Below are 18,086 nucleotides of genomic sequence, written 5' to 3' on the forward strand. Positions count from 1 at the left end.
ATCTGTAAGATTGATGTGTGTAGTCATTGCATTATGTTTTGACGTGTTTCTTTTGCAGGCTAGGTTTCCAGTAAATACAAAAGGATTTAAAAATTATTGTGGGTAAAGAGGTGGACAGATAGTAATTTGAACTTGGTGTTGTGATGCTCTCAATAGCCTTAGTTACACTTGATTTCTGCCAGAAGAAAAAAGAAGACCAGTATGGTTTTTGAGGGGTTAAAAATCAGCGTGCATAACATAATTTCTCCAAATCTTGTGTAATGTTATACAGGAGATGAATTTGGTTATATATATATATATGCCAATGTCCTACTCCAGACAAGAGTTTTAAAAATTCCAATGTATGAATAGTTGAATATTGACAGATTCTCCACTATTCCTTAATAAACTTGTATCACTATTACACCAAAGTGCAAGTTTAATACTAAAGAACCTCATTCACTCACATAAGAAATAGCTTTTAAAAAATCTTTTAGGAAACAGGAAGCTGAAATGTATCAAAAAGTCAAAACTATGAGGAGGGATGGGAGGAAGATGCTACAGTGAGCTGATGGTATAGTTAGGCACATGCGCATCTTCTCTCTTGTGTTGCCTTTGCTGCCCATGTTTCATATTTAAGGGTGAGGCAGCAAAAAGGAATTTCAGTGGGGAATTGAATCCAGCCAAGAAAGCGACTTGAAATCAAGCTTTGGGAAGGAGAGGGGAAAGCTGCTCAGCAGGCAGATGGGCAACAGAGGGAAGGCAGGAAATATATGCAAACAAAAATAATGAAGTTTGATTTGTTTCTACAGTACGGAAATGTGTCTGGAGGTGGGTTTAGGTAGAAGTTGCGTAAATTCTTGAAAACCAAGTCAAGTTTGATTTGCAGAAGTGTTGTAGTTATTAGTTGGAAGAGGCTGGCTGGAGAAGCATGTGGAAGGGGAAACTTCAGCAGTGGATTTTTGCAGGAGCATGTGTGGACAGTTGAATGTAGGGGTCAAGAAGAGGAGCAAGTAAAGGATAAGCCGTCAGGATTGGAAGTAGGGGTTGCCTCTACACCTAGTGCAATGGGTCCTTTCAACAAAACTGGAAAAACCCACATGCTTCAAGAACTTGTTACCATCTAGAAACAGTTTTTTGGTATGTTAAGGTCAAGTGAGTATGTACAGTAGCATTTCTAAATTACTGGACATCTTGCTGGATTCACAGTGAACATGTAAAAGGACTTACTATGACAACACTCAGGATGTTTGTAGTAATAGGAGGAGAATGAGTAATCTTCTGGAAAGTGGTTTAACATATATACTGAAGTGACTGGTATCTTTCATTACAATTATGTAGTTTTAGGGCATAGTTTTGAGATCATTTTAAGCTGATCTGTAGGCAGATAAAAAGGGGTGCTCCCACCTTTTCCCCATTCCCTAATTGTTACTTCTTCCCTTCGTCACAGACTGCCACTTGTGTGTTGCTCTGGTTATTTGGATCAGGAACTTACTGCCTGCCTTAAAAATCAGCTGGATCTGCAAACCTGCTTGGCCTCAAAGCACACAAGGCAGTGGGGAGGCTGGGTGTGGAGGGCTGCATCCATGTGGACTTAAACCAGCATGAAATGCCAACGAATCCTAATGCTTGTATGTGTGAAAACACAGGGTAAACTGTGCAGCTGTTGCAATTGCCTTAAGTGTTTCTGTTCCCAATATCCTATTTTGGGGTTTCTTCACCTGGTACGTGGAGCTGTGCCCGGAATTCGCATCCCCTGAGGTTACAGTTGACTTGTGTTTACCGAAAATGAAGTGGTAAAACTTGGAAACAAACGTTTTGTTCTGATTTGTTTATGGTTAATGCAGTGGGACTTTGCCTTGAAAGACTTAACCTTGAAAGAACTTCCTGAAATTTAAAAATAAGTGGGGATGTTGTTTTTAGGGTTGCATGTGCGTTTTGTGTTGTGTTACAGATAGCGGTGTGGGGGGCTTTCTGAAAATATCGTAGAAAAAGCTGTTTTGGTGAGCTTCTGAATGTGTTTGTGTCCCTTCCAAAATATACAGCTGAGCAAAGCTAAATGAGCTTGGTTGGTCCCACGTGCTCTGCTTGCTGGTGCTCAGTGCTGGTCTGCATGGTGGGTACTGAGAAAGCAAGGGTGAGGATGTCTGCATTGTCTCAAAAGACCTTTGCATGAAAAGGGCTTGTTGGCTTGTCTTATTGAGGATGAGCAAAACAAATTTCAAAAATACATGAGGGGGGTATATAGAGGAAGAAAAACTTCAGGACAGGTCTGTATTGTCTTAAATACCTCCTAGTGCAAAGAAAGGCTTGTGTGAAATGCTCTTTAGAGGTAACCCTGACGGGAGTGGATGACCACTGGTCCAGCAGTGTAGTGCGTACCCGACGGTGCTCCATTCATCTCAGACAGGCTCTTCTGAGGCTGCTAACACCGCTGTGACTTACTGTGGCATATGCAACCCTGCAGCTTGATCACTGCTACGCAGCACGTACAGAGGATCTCGAGTACTGGGTCATGCTCTCCAGCTGGGGTGTCTGCTTGAAAGCAGTAGGAAGATGCAGCGACGCCTGATATCCAGTGGGTGCAATGCTGGGGTCCTCTCACTTTTAAGAAACATGGTATTTAATTGACTAGCCTGTGCGAGGACTGCTGCCAGGGCTCCAACTGTTGCATAATGTTACACAGGAGGAATCACTGGCAGATTTCAAGCTGGCTATCATTCCAGATCCCTCCCACACAAAGGAAATTGTAACGTGTATGTAACTCTGAGGCTTTCTGTACTGCTCTCAGCACAATCTAAAATTAAAAATATAACTAGGAAACTAGAAAGAGTTTGCCTGCTCAGGCTGTAGTAGCCTCTCTCTGCTTGTAGTAGCTTCACCTGCAGGGTCTTGCCTGCGGAAGAGAATCCAGACAGCGACAGGTAAGAGTGAAAGCCTCACAAAGAAGCAACACGTCAATTGCTTTTTAAAGCTCTAAGCATTAAAATTGTGAGTATTTTATACAAAATGAAAGAATCCTCTTTTGGCTCAAACTGATTTTCTTGTTCTGTGGATTTTGTGATTCCCCAAAAAAAGCCAGACCCTTAATGCTCAGACATCACAGGGGGAAATCTTATTTCCCCCTCATTTCCATGCATGCCTGTTCTGTACCCATTTTCCCGTCAGTCTGATTTATAATGTTCAAAAACATTCACTGCATTTTTCCTTCTTCCCCACAGCAACAGCCCGAGTCTGAAACTGTTCATCTGTTCATCCCAGCCTTGGCAGTTGGAGCTATTATTGGCAAGCAGGGACAGCACATCAAACAACTTTCTCGTTTTGCAGGCGCATCTATTAAGGTATTATTACACCAACTATAACTTTCTGCCTGTTCTACGTGACACTTGGAGCAAGTTTGCACAAGCCATGCTTTCCTCCCCCTCTTCATGCTTAGAATGTGATGTGATAAATAGTACATTTGTTTATAAATCATCTTTTAATCTTCCTTGAGACAAGATAATTAGAAGCATGTTTTCAAACGTCTCCTGAGGTGTGAAATGTAAGCTGCAAAGAAAACTACTTTGGTGGTCTTAGAAACAGACTTGTGCCTTAATGATGCAGCGCTTAAAGGCTTTCTCCTTGCTTTAGGTAAAGTGAAAATTGGTGGGGTAAATTCCCCTTCTAAACACACCAGAACAGTTGAAGTTTCCTACTCTCCTGGCTGCCCTTGCTCTGTTCCAGATGGATTGGTCTGGGCTGTCATGCTCAAAAGGCTCCACGCTGAATTGTTCGTGTTGGAACTTCACCCATGTGCTGCTCCTGGGGCCAGTCAGCACTTAAACAGCACATTTACCTTGTTACCAGATTTAACATCCAGCTGTTTGTGAATTGACCACCTCAGTGTAGCTAAGAACACAATGGTTTGCAGAGGCTGACCTCTAGTAGAAGCTTGAGTTTTAGTCAATTTGGTGAACTCTTTCTTGGCTGTGTACAGGGGTTAGTACCAGTCACAGTTGTAGGGAGGCCTTGGCTTTTGGTCACTGATGTAACCAGAAGTATCTTCTCTAGATGCTTGAGCAATTTTTTCCTTACAAATAACATTTTCTGCTGTTTTATGCTGTAAAGATAATGTTTTGGCCTAAATTAAAAAAAAAAAAAATTAAAGGACACTGCATTTAAAGTACAGTGTGTAGGTTTAGTATGCTGTTAGATGGACATTTTACTGCACAGACAAAACAAATGTTTTCTTCTCAGCCCTCTTAATTTTTTGTTTCAGAGAAGTGATGTGTTTAGTGAGTGCTATGGCAAGGATCTGCCAAAAGTCTGGGGCACAGGGCAGGAGCTGGCTATGCTGAGTTGTGCTTGGTGAAGCTGAGCTTGGCTTGGAAGTTGTTCATCTAAGTATGCAGAGCAAAATAATTGGGGAGCCCTGATGAATGAGTCTTGTGTGAGTTTGCCTAGTGCTGATCTGTTTACTGGCCAGTCAACCAATGACACACTGCCCAACTCCATCCTTTTTTGAGGAGAATGTTAAATATTTATACTACCCAGATCATTTATATTAATTGAGCACTAATAACCATATTTTTTAGAGGGGAAAATGAAACAGAAGAAAGTGAGAGGTGTCAATATTTCTTTATTAAATCTGTCTTGCATGGGGCTGTGGTGTATCACATGTGTTTCCTCTTCCCCTCTCTGTTTCCTACAGCTTGTATCTAAGGTTTAAGCAGTGTATGGAAGGTACTGCTAGGTGGAGAGCGAAATGTGAAACAACCTGGACCTCCAAGAACCCGTCCAAACTAGTTCTTCAGTTGGTCCTTGGAAGAGAGTTTAGTGGAAAGGGAGTTTCCAGTGTTTCTCATGCATCTGGCTAACAGTGGCCTCAGGCTTCCTCTACTGGTTGGCACCCCTCTACCCCATGCAGTTAACTATTCTGTATTAATTTAAATTAATACAGGTAAAAGTTTTCACAAGCTCTGGTCTTTTGTTCCTTCAGTAGGAATAAAGTAAAGACTTTTTTTGTGAAAATAAGATTAAATCTTAACAAAAGTATACCAATAGAGTGCATGCTTGCAAAATTGGGAAGATGCATGGGTACTTATCTATTAAAATAATGCAACTTCACCTGTAATCTGGCAGAACAATGTGGAGCATCAGGCTTGCTTCTGCGTGAAAGTATTAAATATGGCAGCTGGTAAATTATTCAAAGCTTCTAAACTTCCCTCATGTTGACCACCTGCCCTCTGTCATAACTTTAGAGCAAAATAATAAACTGTGAATCAAGGAATCTTTGCTTTTAGTTGAAAATTAGAGGCAGTGCTGCCTTGAGTAACTTCTAACTTGCCAAACTGCCGTAACCATACATTGTGGAGGAAGTAAATGTGTGCATAATGCTTGTTTTGAGTTGTGCTGTAGCTTGTTACAGCTGAAAGTGTTTTACATCCTTCTGGATCTCTGTGCTCATGCTGAGCTTTGTAGATCTGGTGAAACTCATCACCCACGATATAAGACTAAACTGCAGATGCACTGGGGTTCTGTATGAGGCTGCAGTGTTCAGGCTGTCACCTCACAGGTGAGGTGCACGTGGCTCTTGCTGAGCTCAGGTTGGGTCCAGTACTGGGGCTCACTGCTTGGCAATGCAGGCTCGATGTAGGACTCCAGAGACTCAATTATTCAGCAAAAGAGCCAGGCAGAGATTTGAGTTTTCTGTTGCCAACCCTGTGCTATACTGCTGGAACCTGTTGAGAGTGATTGTCGTCTCCTCGGTTATAAATTCCTTCCAGAGCAGCCCTTCCTGATGAAAGCTGAACCTTGTGGGGTTTGGGTGTATAAAGTTTGTGGCTTAGCACGTAGAAGATTGGTTGTTTTCTCATTAGGAATGTTGAGTTGTTTAATCTCAGAAGTTAAATTCACTGCTTGTATACTATTTGTATGTATATAACTACTTTTTCCAAGGGCAGACAGACAAAATTAACGCAGTATTCTTAGGTTACTCCTTCAGACATTGAAATGTTAGTTGGTATATATTTCTTTTGCGGCCCTCAGCCATGTTTTACCCCAGCTTCTGAGAGCAGAATATTCTAGGATAAAATCAAAGCAAGATACCTCCCAGAACATTTAGACACACATAAGATGTAATGAAGGCTTGATGGAAAATATTTTTCCTAAAATTTTAATGAAGGTGCTGGTGTTTGCTAAGAAAACTAGAGGTGACTGAGAGACAAAACTGTCCACTTCACATGAATGACAATTGTCAGGCTGAACTCTGTTCAGTCAGCTGCCTCTAAACACGCCCTGAAATTCTGCCCCTCTAAAATACTTGTTCCAAAGAATGAATGGATTTAGTCTGTGCTTGTTCTTACCACAACGTCATGTCATATAAATGTACTGCTGTAAAATTAATGTGTATTTTTAGATATATCCAGTTGGAATTCATAAGTAATAAAAAATAGATATGCAAACCAGATAACTAGTATGTAATGCCTTCTCCATCTTCGGGTACAATATGAATAATATTATAAACTTTCCTTAGCAAAATTCTTTAGTGAAAATGATGCCTGGTGACTGGTAATTTGTCTGAAATAAACTACAGCTGTTAAATATGAGTAACATCCCTATACCAACAGCTGAGATGAAATTCTGTGGTGTTTAATATATTGCTCATTCAACAGCAGCTATGTAATACTAGATGCAACAATGGAAATGTCAGTTATGATAAAAAAAAGATTCATTCGGAATGTCAGAGGCTAGTTTGAATTATTCAATGCCACTGGAGTCTGAGAACAACACCCACAGAAATCTTACTGTTGTGGTGACATGAACTGCTAAAGACCCTACAGGCATCTCTGTCTCAGCTCTGGTGGAGCTTAATTTTTATTTGGGTCACACACTGTCCAGTATAGAGGAATGTTTTGGATCTAATTAGTTATAACAGTAAAGCGATCTTCTGTTCTCAGGGGAATGGATGCAAGCTTTTGCTAATGAGCAAAACTTGTTAGAAAGACTATTCAAGCTAGTGGGTAGGGATGAGGATCTCAGTTTATTAACCAGTTTTGTCTTTTTGAAGGCTACAAGTCTTACATCACTCATAGCCACATGAAAATGCCGTGTGGGATTCTGCCATGTGTGGATGAGTAGCTGTGTCTTTAATTTTCAGAAGTAAATTTGTTCATGGTGGTTTAGCCAGTTTCTCCATATTTCATTACAGCTAATTAATGCACTTTAAAGAGAACAAACCCGTCATGACTGAAGTGTGATGCTGCTGCTGTAACGAATAATTTTTCACTCCTGAACAGAATGTGAGACTGAAATGGGGAGGAGGTGGCTTTAAACTATTCCTTCAAAAGACAGCTACCAATAGCTATGTTTATCCATTCCAGATTGCCCCTGCTGAAGGACCAGATGCTAAGCTGAGAATGGTTATCATCACTGGACCTCCAGAAGCTCAGTTCAAGGTACAACATACAAAAACTTGTCAGTATGTAGTGGCCTTTGCATCCTAAGGGAAAATATTGAAAACTCCTGGTTCCAAGCACACTTTATTCAGAATTTTAGTAAACAATTGGGTTTTGCTTTCCTTTTGCTGCAAGGTGTCTTATAGGAATATGAGTAATACAGTACTATTAGAGGCCACTTTCTGGTCACCTGAAAACTCTTGGGTGTTTCATGTAAGTAGGAATCAAGTCTAGCATAAAAATATGGCCATATTACATTCCTAAATGTCTCTCCTATCTATAAGCATGTTTGACTTGAGCCTTTCAATCTGTTTTGGTATGTGCAACAGTTTTCTGTGTTTAGTTAAAAGAACAAAGCTGACAAGACAAAATTGAGTCTTCCCAGGTTGCTGTATTGTGCCAAATGGAAAATGCTTTTTGGGTAGCTCTAAGACAAATGCAAGATTTCTAATTATATTTCCACTACAACTACAAGGAGATACTCAACATGACCATCCCATCTGTGTTCAAATTAAGTTCCAGAGTGGTCTTCTGCCTTAAATGTCAAGGGATAAATCTAGTTACCCCAAAAGGAGTTGGCTGTTCTAGGAGTGATGCAGGCAGCTCAGTGCAGCAGCCTGGCATCATCACAGATGTGGCCTGGAGCATGTAGAAAGTCACTGGAGAGTTTGCATCTTGGCATCATTTTCTTGCCTGTTCTCAGTTTTGACTTTGTATTTTCACTTCAGGGCATCTTGCAAGAAGGAGGTGCACATGCTTCAGGGATATCTTTTTCATTAATGCCTTTAGGATTTTTGGAAAATTATCAGGGCAGGTATTTTGCAGTGATAACAACAAACCTAGATGCATTTGGGATTGTTGCTCAGTTACCATATGCATTTGAGGTGCCATTTGAAGGCGCAAAGCATGACTTTCAAGCTCTGTCTCCTTGATATTTTCTGTGTGCATGTGGGCTTGGCCACATGGGTTCTTTCACATATTGAGTACTCCTACGGTCTGGGATCAGCACAAGGTCATATACTGGCTACTCTTCCTTTTCATCAGATATCAGTGGACTTACCCTTAAGGTAAGGGTAACTAACTAACTTTTTATATAGGCAAAGGCTTGTCCTCAGGTTTCCTCCCCAAGATAAACTGGGAGTCCCACAGAGTTCTTCTGGCAGCTCCTCTCTCCAGCCTGAGTCATGTGAGGAGGGAAGTGTTCCTTTTCTGTACTCCACAGATAGGTTAAGACCACATCAATCAGTCACTACTCTACACTTGAGCTCTGCTTGCGAAGGTACATCAGTGTAGTAGCACAGTCAATGCTTCTGCAGTATGCTGATTTTATGAAGGAAAGGGATTATCCCTTGGGGCTTTATTCAGCTCCAGACCTTGTAGTCTTTTAGCTGCTCTTTGAGCAATGCCCTCTTGACTGGGATAAGCAGAGGCAGAGCTCAGTCCTTCCTTTTATCACTACTGCTAACCTGAACCTGGCCTTATGGCCAGGTCCACACTTCATTAGCGCTCTCCTTAAACTCTGAGTAAGAGGGGTCTCCTCTCTTGGGACAGTGGTTGTTGGGGCACCAAGAATGTAAACTGGTTCTCAACAACTTGAAGAGGAAATGGCTGCTGCTCAGATGAGTAATGAGCTCTTGGAGAGGCAGCGTTATCCCAGAGCCGGTGACTTCAGCATCCCTTCCTTACTCCGTTGTGCTCTGCTCTCTGTGATTCATGTTGCTGGTAGCTGCATCCCTTTCTTTCCCAGCTGCTGCAGCCCAAGGATGTTGCAGTGTGCAGGGCTGGTTGTTAGCAAGACAATGGAAAGGGAATATGCCGCTGTTCAGAGCTTTTGCTGCAGTGCTCCCTGGAGTTCAGGCATCCCTGTGACACAACTATCCATGCATGGATCTGGGATATATGGAAGTGAAGTGGAATCTAGTGTAGGCAATACATTTCAGCCACCATTTTACTGTGCAGGGGCTTGCAGCCCAGTTAGGTTGTTTCCTTTCCTAAAGACCTTTCCAAGGACTGAAAGACTGGAGATGTTGGAAGACCATCTACCATCTCTTTTTAAAGAGGTCCACATCCTATCTTTCTTTATAATTTGGCAGTAATGTTCTTTTGAATCATCTAGGAGCCATAGTGTAGATGAGTTGGTTACCATTTCTCACAAATTCACTGATAATTGGCTGTGAATAAGGAGATAAATGTGCTCAAAAATCAGCAAATTTACAACCTTGTAAATGTCTTAGCAGACGTTCTTCTTGCTATCTGGCACTTGTGTGTTTCCCAGAAAAAGGGAACTATGTGTTAGTTGGAATAATACTGTTCCCATGGTACTATTTAGATCTGGGCAGTTTAATTCTTTATTTTGGAAATTTGAGCAAGTGTAAATTTATTTATTTTTAAACAATATGTTGTAATGGATTGTAAAAGCAAGCTCTTTGCTCCAATTGGAGTCTTTATCCCATGACTTGTTGGGGTTGTTGTGGCTTTTTTAGTTTAGCATCCTTAAAAGAATGGGTTTATGAATCAATTAGTTGCATTTTGTCCTTCTGGGTGTAATAAAAAACTTCTGCCTGACTGTTCTTCTCTCCACTGCTCTTCACCTCTGTAGAAATGTGATAGCTTCTTTTAAAAGCAATGTATTTACTGAAAAGCAGAATAATAATGATTTCTGTTAAATTGCTGTGTGGTTCTCTGGTTTGTCAAGCAATCTTTAAAGTTGGACACTGGTACTTCCTAGTTTGGTACGAAGACTTGTTTTATAAAAATAGTGTATTTATTAGGGAAAATACTTTGTCAGGATTGCGTACCAAGAATTCTCCTTTCTGTGGAATTTCTTGATGTTAACTAGATTCCAAGAAGAACATTCTCTAACTGAAAGCAATTTTTCAGGCTCAAGGGAGAATCTATGGGAAACTTAAAGAAGAAAATTTCTTTGGACCTAAAGAAGAAGTGAAACTTGAGGCTCATATAAAAGTGCCATCCTATGCTGCTGGTAGAGTTATTGGTAAAGGAGGCAAAACAGTAAGTAGCTGAAATAAAACCCTTAGTGTTGCTTAGTTATGTTTCATATTCAGTGTGTAAATACACATAAAGCTTAAATTTTTAGCTAGACTAATTCTTTGATGTTACATTAAAGCAGGACCTATTTTCTTAGCTGTGCTTGTTACATTTTCTTTTCTTCTACTGTGCAGTTGAAGCCAATCTTAGAATGATTTATTTCATTTCTAAATAAGTGGTAGGAATTTAAGACATGTTCAGACTTCAATATTACAAAAAAAGTGTACCTGTCTTCATTTCAGTTAAATTGATGGCATTTCTTAGGCTCAGTTTGTTGTATAGAAGAACATCACTGAGATTTTTCAGTCCTCAAAAGGTGCTAGTGCTCTGCTGGTGCTCAGGTATTCTCATATGGTGTTAAGTCAGGAGTTAGATGATATTTGCAAAGACATGGTTCAGTCTTGGGTGTCCATCCTGAGTGCAACAGAGCCTTTAGATCAAGTGTCAGGAGGCAATGTGCCCTCCTCCATTACTTGCAGTGGTAAGAGGTTTAAGGCCAAATGTGTCTGAGAAGCTGTTAATCTAAAACCTTAATTACACAATGATAAGCATTTATAAAGTAAAGTTAGTTTTAAGGGGACAAAGATTCTAACCGTACCTCTACTTAACACTATGGAAGCCTGATACGCTGCTGAAAATAACTTGAACAAAGAGAACTTCTCTACTGTTCAGTCTCAAGTTCTCAATCTTGTGTAGGTTTTAGAAGGAAAAGTGTACGAATACTGTCATTTTTCTTCCCTATATGATTTTTCTGACCTTACACTTATAAACTCAACTGTAAATACTGTGGCATCTATTTGCTTAAGTCATGTATTTAACACCTCCTGTGTGTTGTGCTTGATCCTTAAAACACTTCTACAAACCCAGAGGACTTGGTGCTAATTTATGTTGAGACACAAGAGGCTCAGCTTGCAGGGTGCACACTACTGCATAAAGATTCTTTCTGTTAGTGAGGGGTTTTAAAAAACGTAGCTTAGAGGATGATGTTTCCATAGTTGGCATCTTTGAGGATTGGTGGTTGTATAACGTTGGTTAGTTTAAAGTTTTCTGACTTCTACTATCTGTTCATAGGTAAATGAGCTTCAAAACTTGACAAGTGCAGAAGTTGTAGTCCCTCGTGACCAGACACCTGATGAAAATGATCAGGTGGTTGTGAAAATAACTGGTCATTTCTATGCATGCCAGGTAGGAGGACTGCAATGATTTTCTGTATTACCTCGATGTTTCCATGGTCTCTCTTTTATAGCCCTGTGCAGGAGCCAAGGGATGGAAGACTCTTGCTCAGGATACAGAAAGCACTGCTTGCCAGGCCTCTCTGGTTGTCTTGCTGCAATAAACTTTTCCTCATGCCTGTGGGAGAGGTTCCTAACAATACTGCATGTTTACATATGCAAAACAGTCTTCTTAAATTCTGTCAATTTATGCAGGCTCTGGCGCTGCTAAAACTTCCAAATCAAAAGAAAGCCCAAGTTGTGATTGGGCTGAAATTCAGAAGGAGCAGAGACATAAGCCATACCATAGTATCTGGAAAGAATACACCCAGATATGTAATTCATCCACACTGCCCACCCTGTTGATTTAATATCATAAAGAAAAGGATCACAAGATTCCTTCCTTCACTTAACTCAGACTAATTCCTTTTGATCCTTTGGTGCAGGTGACTTGTAGTTCAGAAAGGAGATGGGAAGCCCTGTAAGTCTGACCATCTGGTTGCCCTAGTGTATAAAAGATTTGTACCCTCTCTATTAAAACAGTGATTCTTATAAAACATTATTAATTCCAGAGGAGTAAAATGAAGGCTGTACCTTCAATAATCTCAGCATTGGTAGTCATCTTCCTACTCTCATGCTTTTGGTATCACAGGTGAGAAACTGACCAAGCAAGTAGTTGTGACAGGTGGAAAAGAGAAGAAAAATTAAAATTTAAGTTGTACATCATGATTAACCTCAAGTGTATTTTAATTAACAAGTAGTCTTGTCAGTACCAGAAATTTAGTCATTCCAGATTTTCTTAATCCCAGTAGCATCTTTTGTTGGTTGAAAACAGCAGTCACTGCAGCATGGCATCATTACGGGTTGTTTCTTCTTTGTGTCCTTCAGCTTGCTCAGAGAAAAATTCAGGAAATACTGGCTCAGGTAAGAAGGCAGCAGCAACAGCAAAAAACATTGCAAAGCGGACAGCCTCAGCCAAGACGAAAATAAAGGTTTAGGAAATGGCCCATCAGAGACAGATGCCAGACCAAAGACAGACTGTGTGACAGAGAGACAGGTGGTGAGCACCTGTTGAAGTTTTATGCAGAAGATCCACCAAGCCAATCACCTGTTCGAGGACCAGGCAACCGTTGAACGCTGTCTCTGAGAATGTATTCTTTAGGCTCTCTCAAACTTTTGAAACCCAGCTTTAAAATAAGGACCCCTTCACTTCCCTTTTGTTCTATTCTCACAATTTAACATAAACTCGTTAGTCTTTTTTATTGTTCTTATTATTCCCCAACAACTTTAGAACTTGGTTTAATGAAGCTTTCTCTTCTGAGTTCACTGGTTAAAAAAAAAAAAAAAAAAAGAAAAAAAAACCAACAAAAAAAAAAAAAAGAAAAGGCATTGCTCTTATAGGTCCAGTTGTAAAAGAAGAAACACATTTGGAGGGTGGGATTGCGGGTGGGCTAGGGTTAGAGCAAAGGGTATTGACAAGAGTTTAAGTGTTAGTCCCAATGTTGAAACAAGTGGCATTTTTTAAAAAGAATTTGGTTGCATTTTTACATAACACTGCCATGAATAACCTAAGGGAAGTGTTGAATGGTGTTGGCCAGGGCATAAAAAGATAAATATGCATTTTACTAAACTACCTCAGGCATTTAGTACCTCAATGAGAAATTGTTCCTTTTTTGCTTTTTTTTTTGGTATTTTGTATACTTTATAAAGCTAATAGTTCTTGAGCATTTTATTTTTTTAAAAAAAATTAAAATTTGATCAGCCACCAGCCAGGAGTACTACAGACTTATCGGGGAAAAATATAGTAGAGCACTTCTAGCTGCTGGCTGATGGGAGTAAGGTGGGTAAAAAAAACACAGCCTCAGATTTCCTGAGGGCTTCAACACCATCATTTGTTTAAAAAAAAAATTAATGAATGTTCAAAAGATAGTGAATGATGCCAACATTCTGATAGCAGCAATGCCGTTTAGTTTTCTTTTAAGATGGGATGAAAAAGTTTGTGACGGTACTTTTTTGGGAACAGGACAAGGAAGTGATGGCAAGAGGCTGGGGTTGGGGGAAAAATTTAGAAGGCTGCAAGAGGCTGAATTTTTTTTTTTGTGCTACTTGATTGAATGCATGAACCCTTTGTGCCTTTGACCATCACTACCTAATAATGCTACATTTAACCATCTGCAGCCCATTTGGACTTTGCCATTTTGTTCAAAGAGCAAGCTTCATCTTCAGTTTGATAGAACACTTGATCTGCTGGAGCATATTTGAGGCCAGGAGGGTCTCTGCTGTCTGCAGATCACATCATACTGCTTTCAGTTACCACGATGGGGGAAGGTCAAACAGTGTTTGATCACATTGAAAGATAATGAAAGGCTAAGTTTACATATCCAGCCGCTGTTATGGGCCACACTAAGCCACTTTGAAGGTTTGAAAATGATTACAAGAAAAAAACAAACAAACAAAACAACAACCTCTCTAGCCTGGCTTATAATAGATGCAGCAGGATTTATGCACGTTCTGCAACCAACCATTAGAGGAGAACAAAAAAATGTCAAAAGGCAGGGATAACAGGAAAGTTACCAAATTTTTTAATTTCCAAATGTAATTTGAATGATGATTGTGGTAATAGTGACACATTCAAGTTTCTACAATAAACTTCAGTCTACCTCAGTTTAAGAAAAAAAAAATGTGGCAACACATGGTGCATAAAGACTGCTGTGTGTGTGTGTGCGCGTGCGCGCCTGTGTGTGTGTGGTCGACAGAGCCATGCTATTACCTCTGAACCTTTTTTTGTGATGTTTTTTGTGCATGAGATGATCAGAATCACCATGCTGCACTGATTTGAGGGGCACAGCGAGCAAAAACATTTGTTTCATCATTTTGTTATCTACCTCTTAGGTTCATGTTGAAATAGAGGCATTACTACATAGACTAGATAATTTTCCCAAAGATCATTGTTGTACAGATTAGATAATTTTGAAAATGGTCTGAAGTGTTTTTCCTGCATCTCTTCTTTACTAATTGGTTTAAAAACCACAAACTTATGTTGTAGTTTTAGCAAAGAAAAATGAGTTTCTTTTCCTTTTTTGACAGTGACCTTCATTCTAGCCTTTAGGATAATTTTTTTTTCTTACAATGAATTTAAAATTACTGAAGTATGGAAAGTACATAGCATTTTAATTTTTGTTGAGGCTTAAGTCAGTCGGACGTTCCTTTCTTAACATTTGAGAAGGATTTGACTTCATTATTTTCCATTAAAAATTACTTTACAGATAGGCGCTGCATTTACATCTGCTGATTTAAATACTGTCATCTCTTTTAAATTTCTAGACTTAATATGGTATCTCATGTTTTTTCTTTTCAATTGAGACTTGGTAATTTGGAGTATTTGGGAATAGCTAGAAAGTAAATACTGTAAATGATTTCAATATCCAGAAAGTATGGATCATTTTTCATCTGTAATGTGCCCCCCAATGCAGCTCTACTTGCCAGATGCCTCTGAATGGAATAAAGAGTTTAACTCCTATCATCAGATAAAGTCGTGTGGTGTTTTTTTAAATAATGAGGCATAGGGACAGACTGTCCTGAGTATTTGCTCAAGTGCTTTGATCAAGTTGGTTTTCTGTCCTTAATAACTGGATAAGGATGAGCAGTAACCTACAGGTATTTCATAGCTGCTAGGACAGCCAGGTCACAAAGTTTGCGCTTCCCAAAACAAGCAGTGACTTCTGTGGCGTGTAATTCACCTCCCTCCCATCTAACAATGCCATATACAATAACCTATGGTTCATGGTTTGCCTTGCACCATTCACTCAGGCTCATTTGCTGTGTAAAGAATGGACTTGACAGTCCTGACTGTCAGGGCAAACATGGAGATCAGGAATGCAGTAAATTTTTTTTGGGGGGGGTGGGAGTGGGGGAGGGGAGGGCAGTTTTTTTACCCAGTCTTTACTGTGGTGATCTTGGAGTGCTGAAGCTTTGTCACCAATGTGGCCCCAGAAGCTTGGGCAGGCAGAACCAGTCACACTGGCAAACAAATGTGCTCCTCACCCCAACCATGACCACCCAAACACACCACTTGCCAGTGAGGTGGTATCACCTCTCCACTTAGCTCCTTCTTAACATTATTTGGAGTAGAAATGAGACCAGATGTTTAACTGGATGCTTACAGGTGAGGAGGAGGAGTTGGGGAATGAAGGAGCATCATGAATTACAGAGTTCTCTATCTTTTCAGAGAAAACTGGGAAGCCCAACTGGTTTTCTTAATTCATTCACCTTCCTACTTCACAGCTCATTTCCTGGGACTAACCCAGCAGAAAAGAGGGAATTGAAGAAATGATGTTTGTAGAAGGCACTGCATAGAGCATTGCATTTCACAGTGCACCCAAAGCTCATTTCTCCATGTCAATATCAAGCTTTCTCCTCCGAACCAGCACCCTGTCATTTGAGCAACAGAAAAAGTCAAGACTTGCTCTGTACTGCTGGTCCATTTGTGATAGCTCAACCCTTGACTGTTTTAAGCATTTGCTTAATCATGACATTTTCATTTGCTTCTAACCTTCCAGAGCTTTTATTTGCAAGCTGCAATTTCCAAGGCATGTGCTCTTTGTAAAAGGTTCCATTAAATGGAGCATGTGTGCTGCACAAGACAGCCTGGGCTTGATATGGTGCTAGGGTGCAGGATTCTTAAACACAAAAAACTGTTGAGAAAGGACTCAAGCTGGGCTCTAACAGAGATGTTAACTCAAGTGATGGACACAAACACTGCTTGAAAATGAATTCACTCAGATACAGTGAAGGAAATTGGAGAAATGATGACAAAAATTTCACTTAGTGGCTTCTGCTCATCTCATCCAAGGGATCCTTCACAGACCAAAACTTACAGGTACCTGTCCAGGACTGAATGCTGAATCTACAGCCTCATTGCACAAGCTGTTTGCATTTTTATTTTACCCAGAAATCACCTGGTCTATCCAACTGAAATCATTCCCAAATGTTTTCTTTCCAAAAGGGGCTTTAGTGTCGCACAGTACTGATCATCCAAGACTGTCTGGGTTAACTCCTATGTCCCAGCTTCTAGGACTATCAAGCCACAGCCTCACCAAGGCTGGTAGGTAACGTGGCTGGGGCTTTGCAGTAGCTCAGCAGAGATCAGAAATTCTTCTTTCAAATAAATGAGGATCAGGTTCATTCCCTGGGCTGGCAATTCTGATTAATAGCAACCAGTGGACATGCATAGAACTCCTTTTCACAATATGCTTTGGCAGTTAAGTCTGCTATATTTGTTTACTTTACTGGTTTTAGTCTCCTGTTATTTTCATTTTTTGTCTTGCCTTACAAATTAGTAACCTTTTTCACCTCTCAGGGTCCTAGCCACAGGATACTGTATGTGGTTCTGGTTACTAAATTGGGTTCATATGATGGTGTAATATTTGCTGAACCTACCTCTATTCATCACATGTTACTTAGGCACAGCAGCAGCAAAAGGCAAATGTTTCAGGGAATGACTCAAAGTTACTCCTACGCATCCCTCCTAGGAGGAAATGCCCGATTTAGAACCCATCATGCTGTAAGACAGCCAAGGTTATCTTTCTCCCATGTGATTACTTTCAAGAAATATCAAAAAGCATTTTGAAGACCTTTCTCTGCAGTTATATTTCCCAACAACATATTTGTTTTGTGGGCAAAGACGTTTTATCTACAAGTTTAACTACACTTCAAAAAATACCCTTTGCTTAATTGCAGAACTCTCTGCTGTGTTGTATGAAAGAGCAGGTGAACTTGTGGGCAGTCATGACCTGAAATAGAGGGAGAAGTGGGTTTTGGTTTGTTAGGACTTATTTAAACTAACACATTTCCTCCTGAACAACACAGCTACGGGCACAAACCCCAGCATTATGAACAGAAGCTGCTGTGCAGGGCAGAGATGCTCGCAGTAATTTGTGAGGCTATGGGGAGAAAAAGGATCCCTCAGGATCTCCCATTTCAGCTTTCTGATACATTGCAGGGCAAACTTCTCCAGGAGGAAGAGATCCTAATCCAGTAATGAAACCCCTGTACACTAATGCAGAAAAACACTTGTCTTGCACAGTGCATCTTGTCTTACACAGACAAATTTGTTACCACCTTGAAGTTCTTTAACTAGTTATCAGACCGTGCACCAGTCATGCTAAGAGCACACTGAACAGTGACTTCTGAAAGTGCTGAACACTCCATCAGCAGCAAGTAATACCCAGTGACCAAGGGCTTCCAACAGAACTTTTTTCCTCACTTCAAAGGATTGAAGGTTTTCACTTCCATAGTGTGTTGCCTCAGTGTCCCTTTTCAGACAGTATGTGAGAGAAAAACTAGGAGAGGAGTCAACTGCACATGCAGAATGAGCTGAATCCTTTCACATGAAAACAAGTAATTGAAACAC

The 18,086-nt window shown here is 40.3% G+C and overlaps 1 protein-coding gene across 4 annotated transcripts in view; it reads left to right on the forward strand.

Moving 5' to 3' along the window:
- IGF2BP3 (insulin like growth factor 2 mRNA binding protein 3) overlaps positions 1 to 13,039 on the forward strand; it is a 110,402-nt gene extending 97,363 nt beyond the window's left edge. For all 4 annotated transcript variants that reach the window (XM_040076349.1, XM_040076341.1, XM_058421997.1 and 1 more), the window contains 5 exons: positions 3,201 to 3,320; positions 7,341 to 7,415; positions 10,296 to 10,427; positions 11,535 to 11,648; positions 12,563 to 13,039. In XM_040076349.1, the coding sequence (XP_039932283.1) occupies positions 3,201 to 3,320; positions 7,341 to 7,415; positions 10,296 to 10,427; positions 11,535 to 11,648; positions 12,563 to 12,664 (543 nt within the window). In that variant the 3' untranslated portion in view covers positions 12,665 to 13,039. The remainder of the gene's footprint in view (positions 1 to 3,200; positions 3,321 to 7,340; positions 7,416 to 10,295; positions 10,428 to 11,534; positions 11,649 to 12,562) is intronic.
- Positions 13,040 to 18,086: the final 5,047 nt, after the last annotated feature.

Source organism: Hirundo rustica, chromosome 1 (assembly GCF_015227805.2).
Source record: "Hirundo rustica isolate bHirRus1 chromosome 1, bHirRus1.pri.v3, whole genome shotgun sequence".
Lineage (NCBI taxonomy): Eukaryota > Metazoa > Chordata > Aves > Passeriformes > Hirundinidae > Hirundo > Hirundo rustica.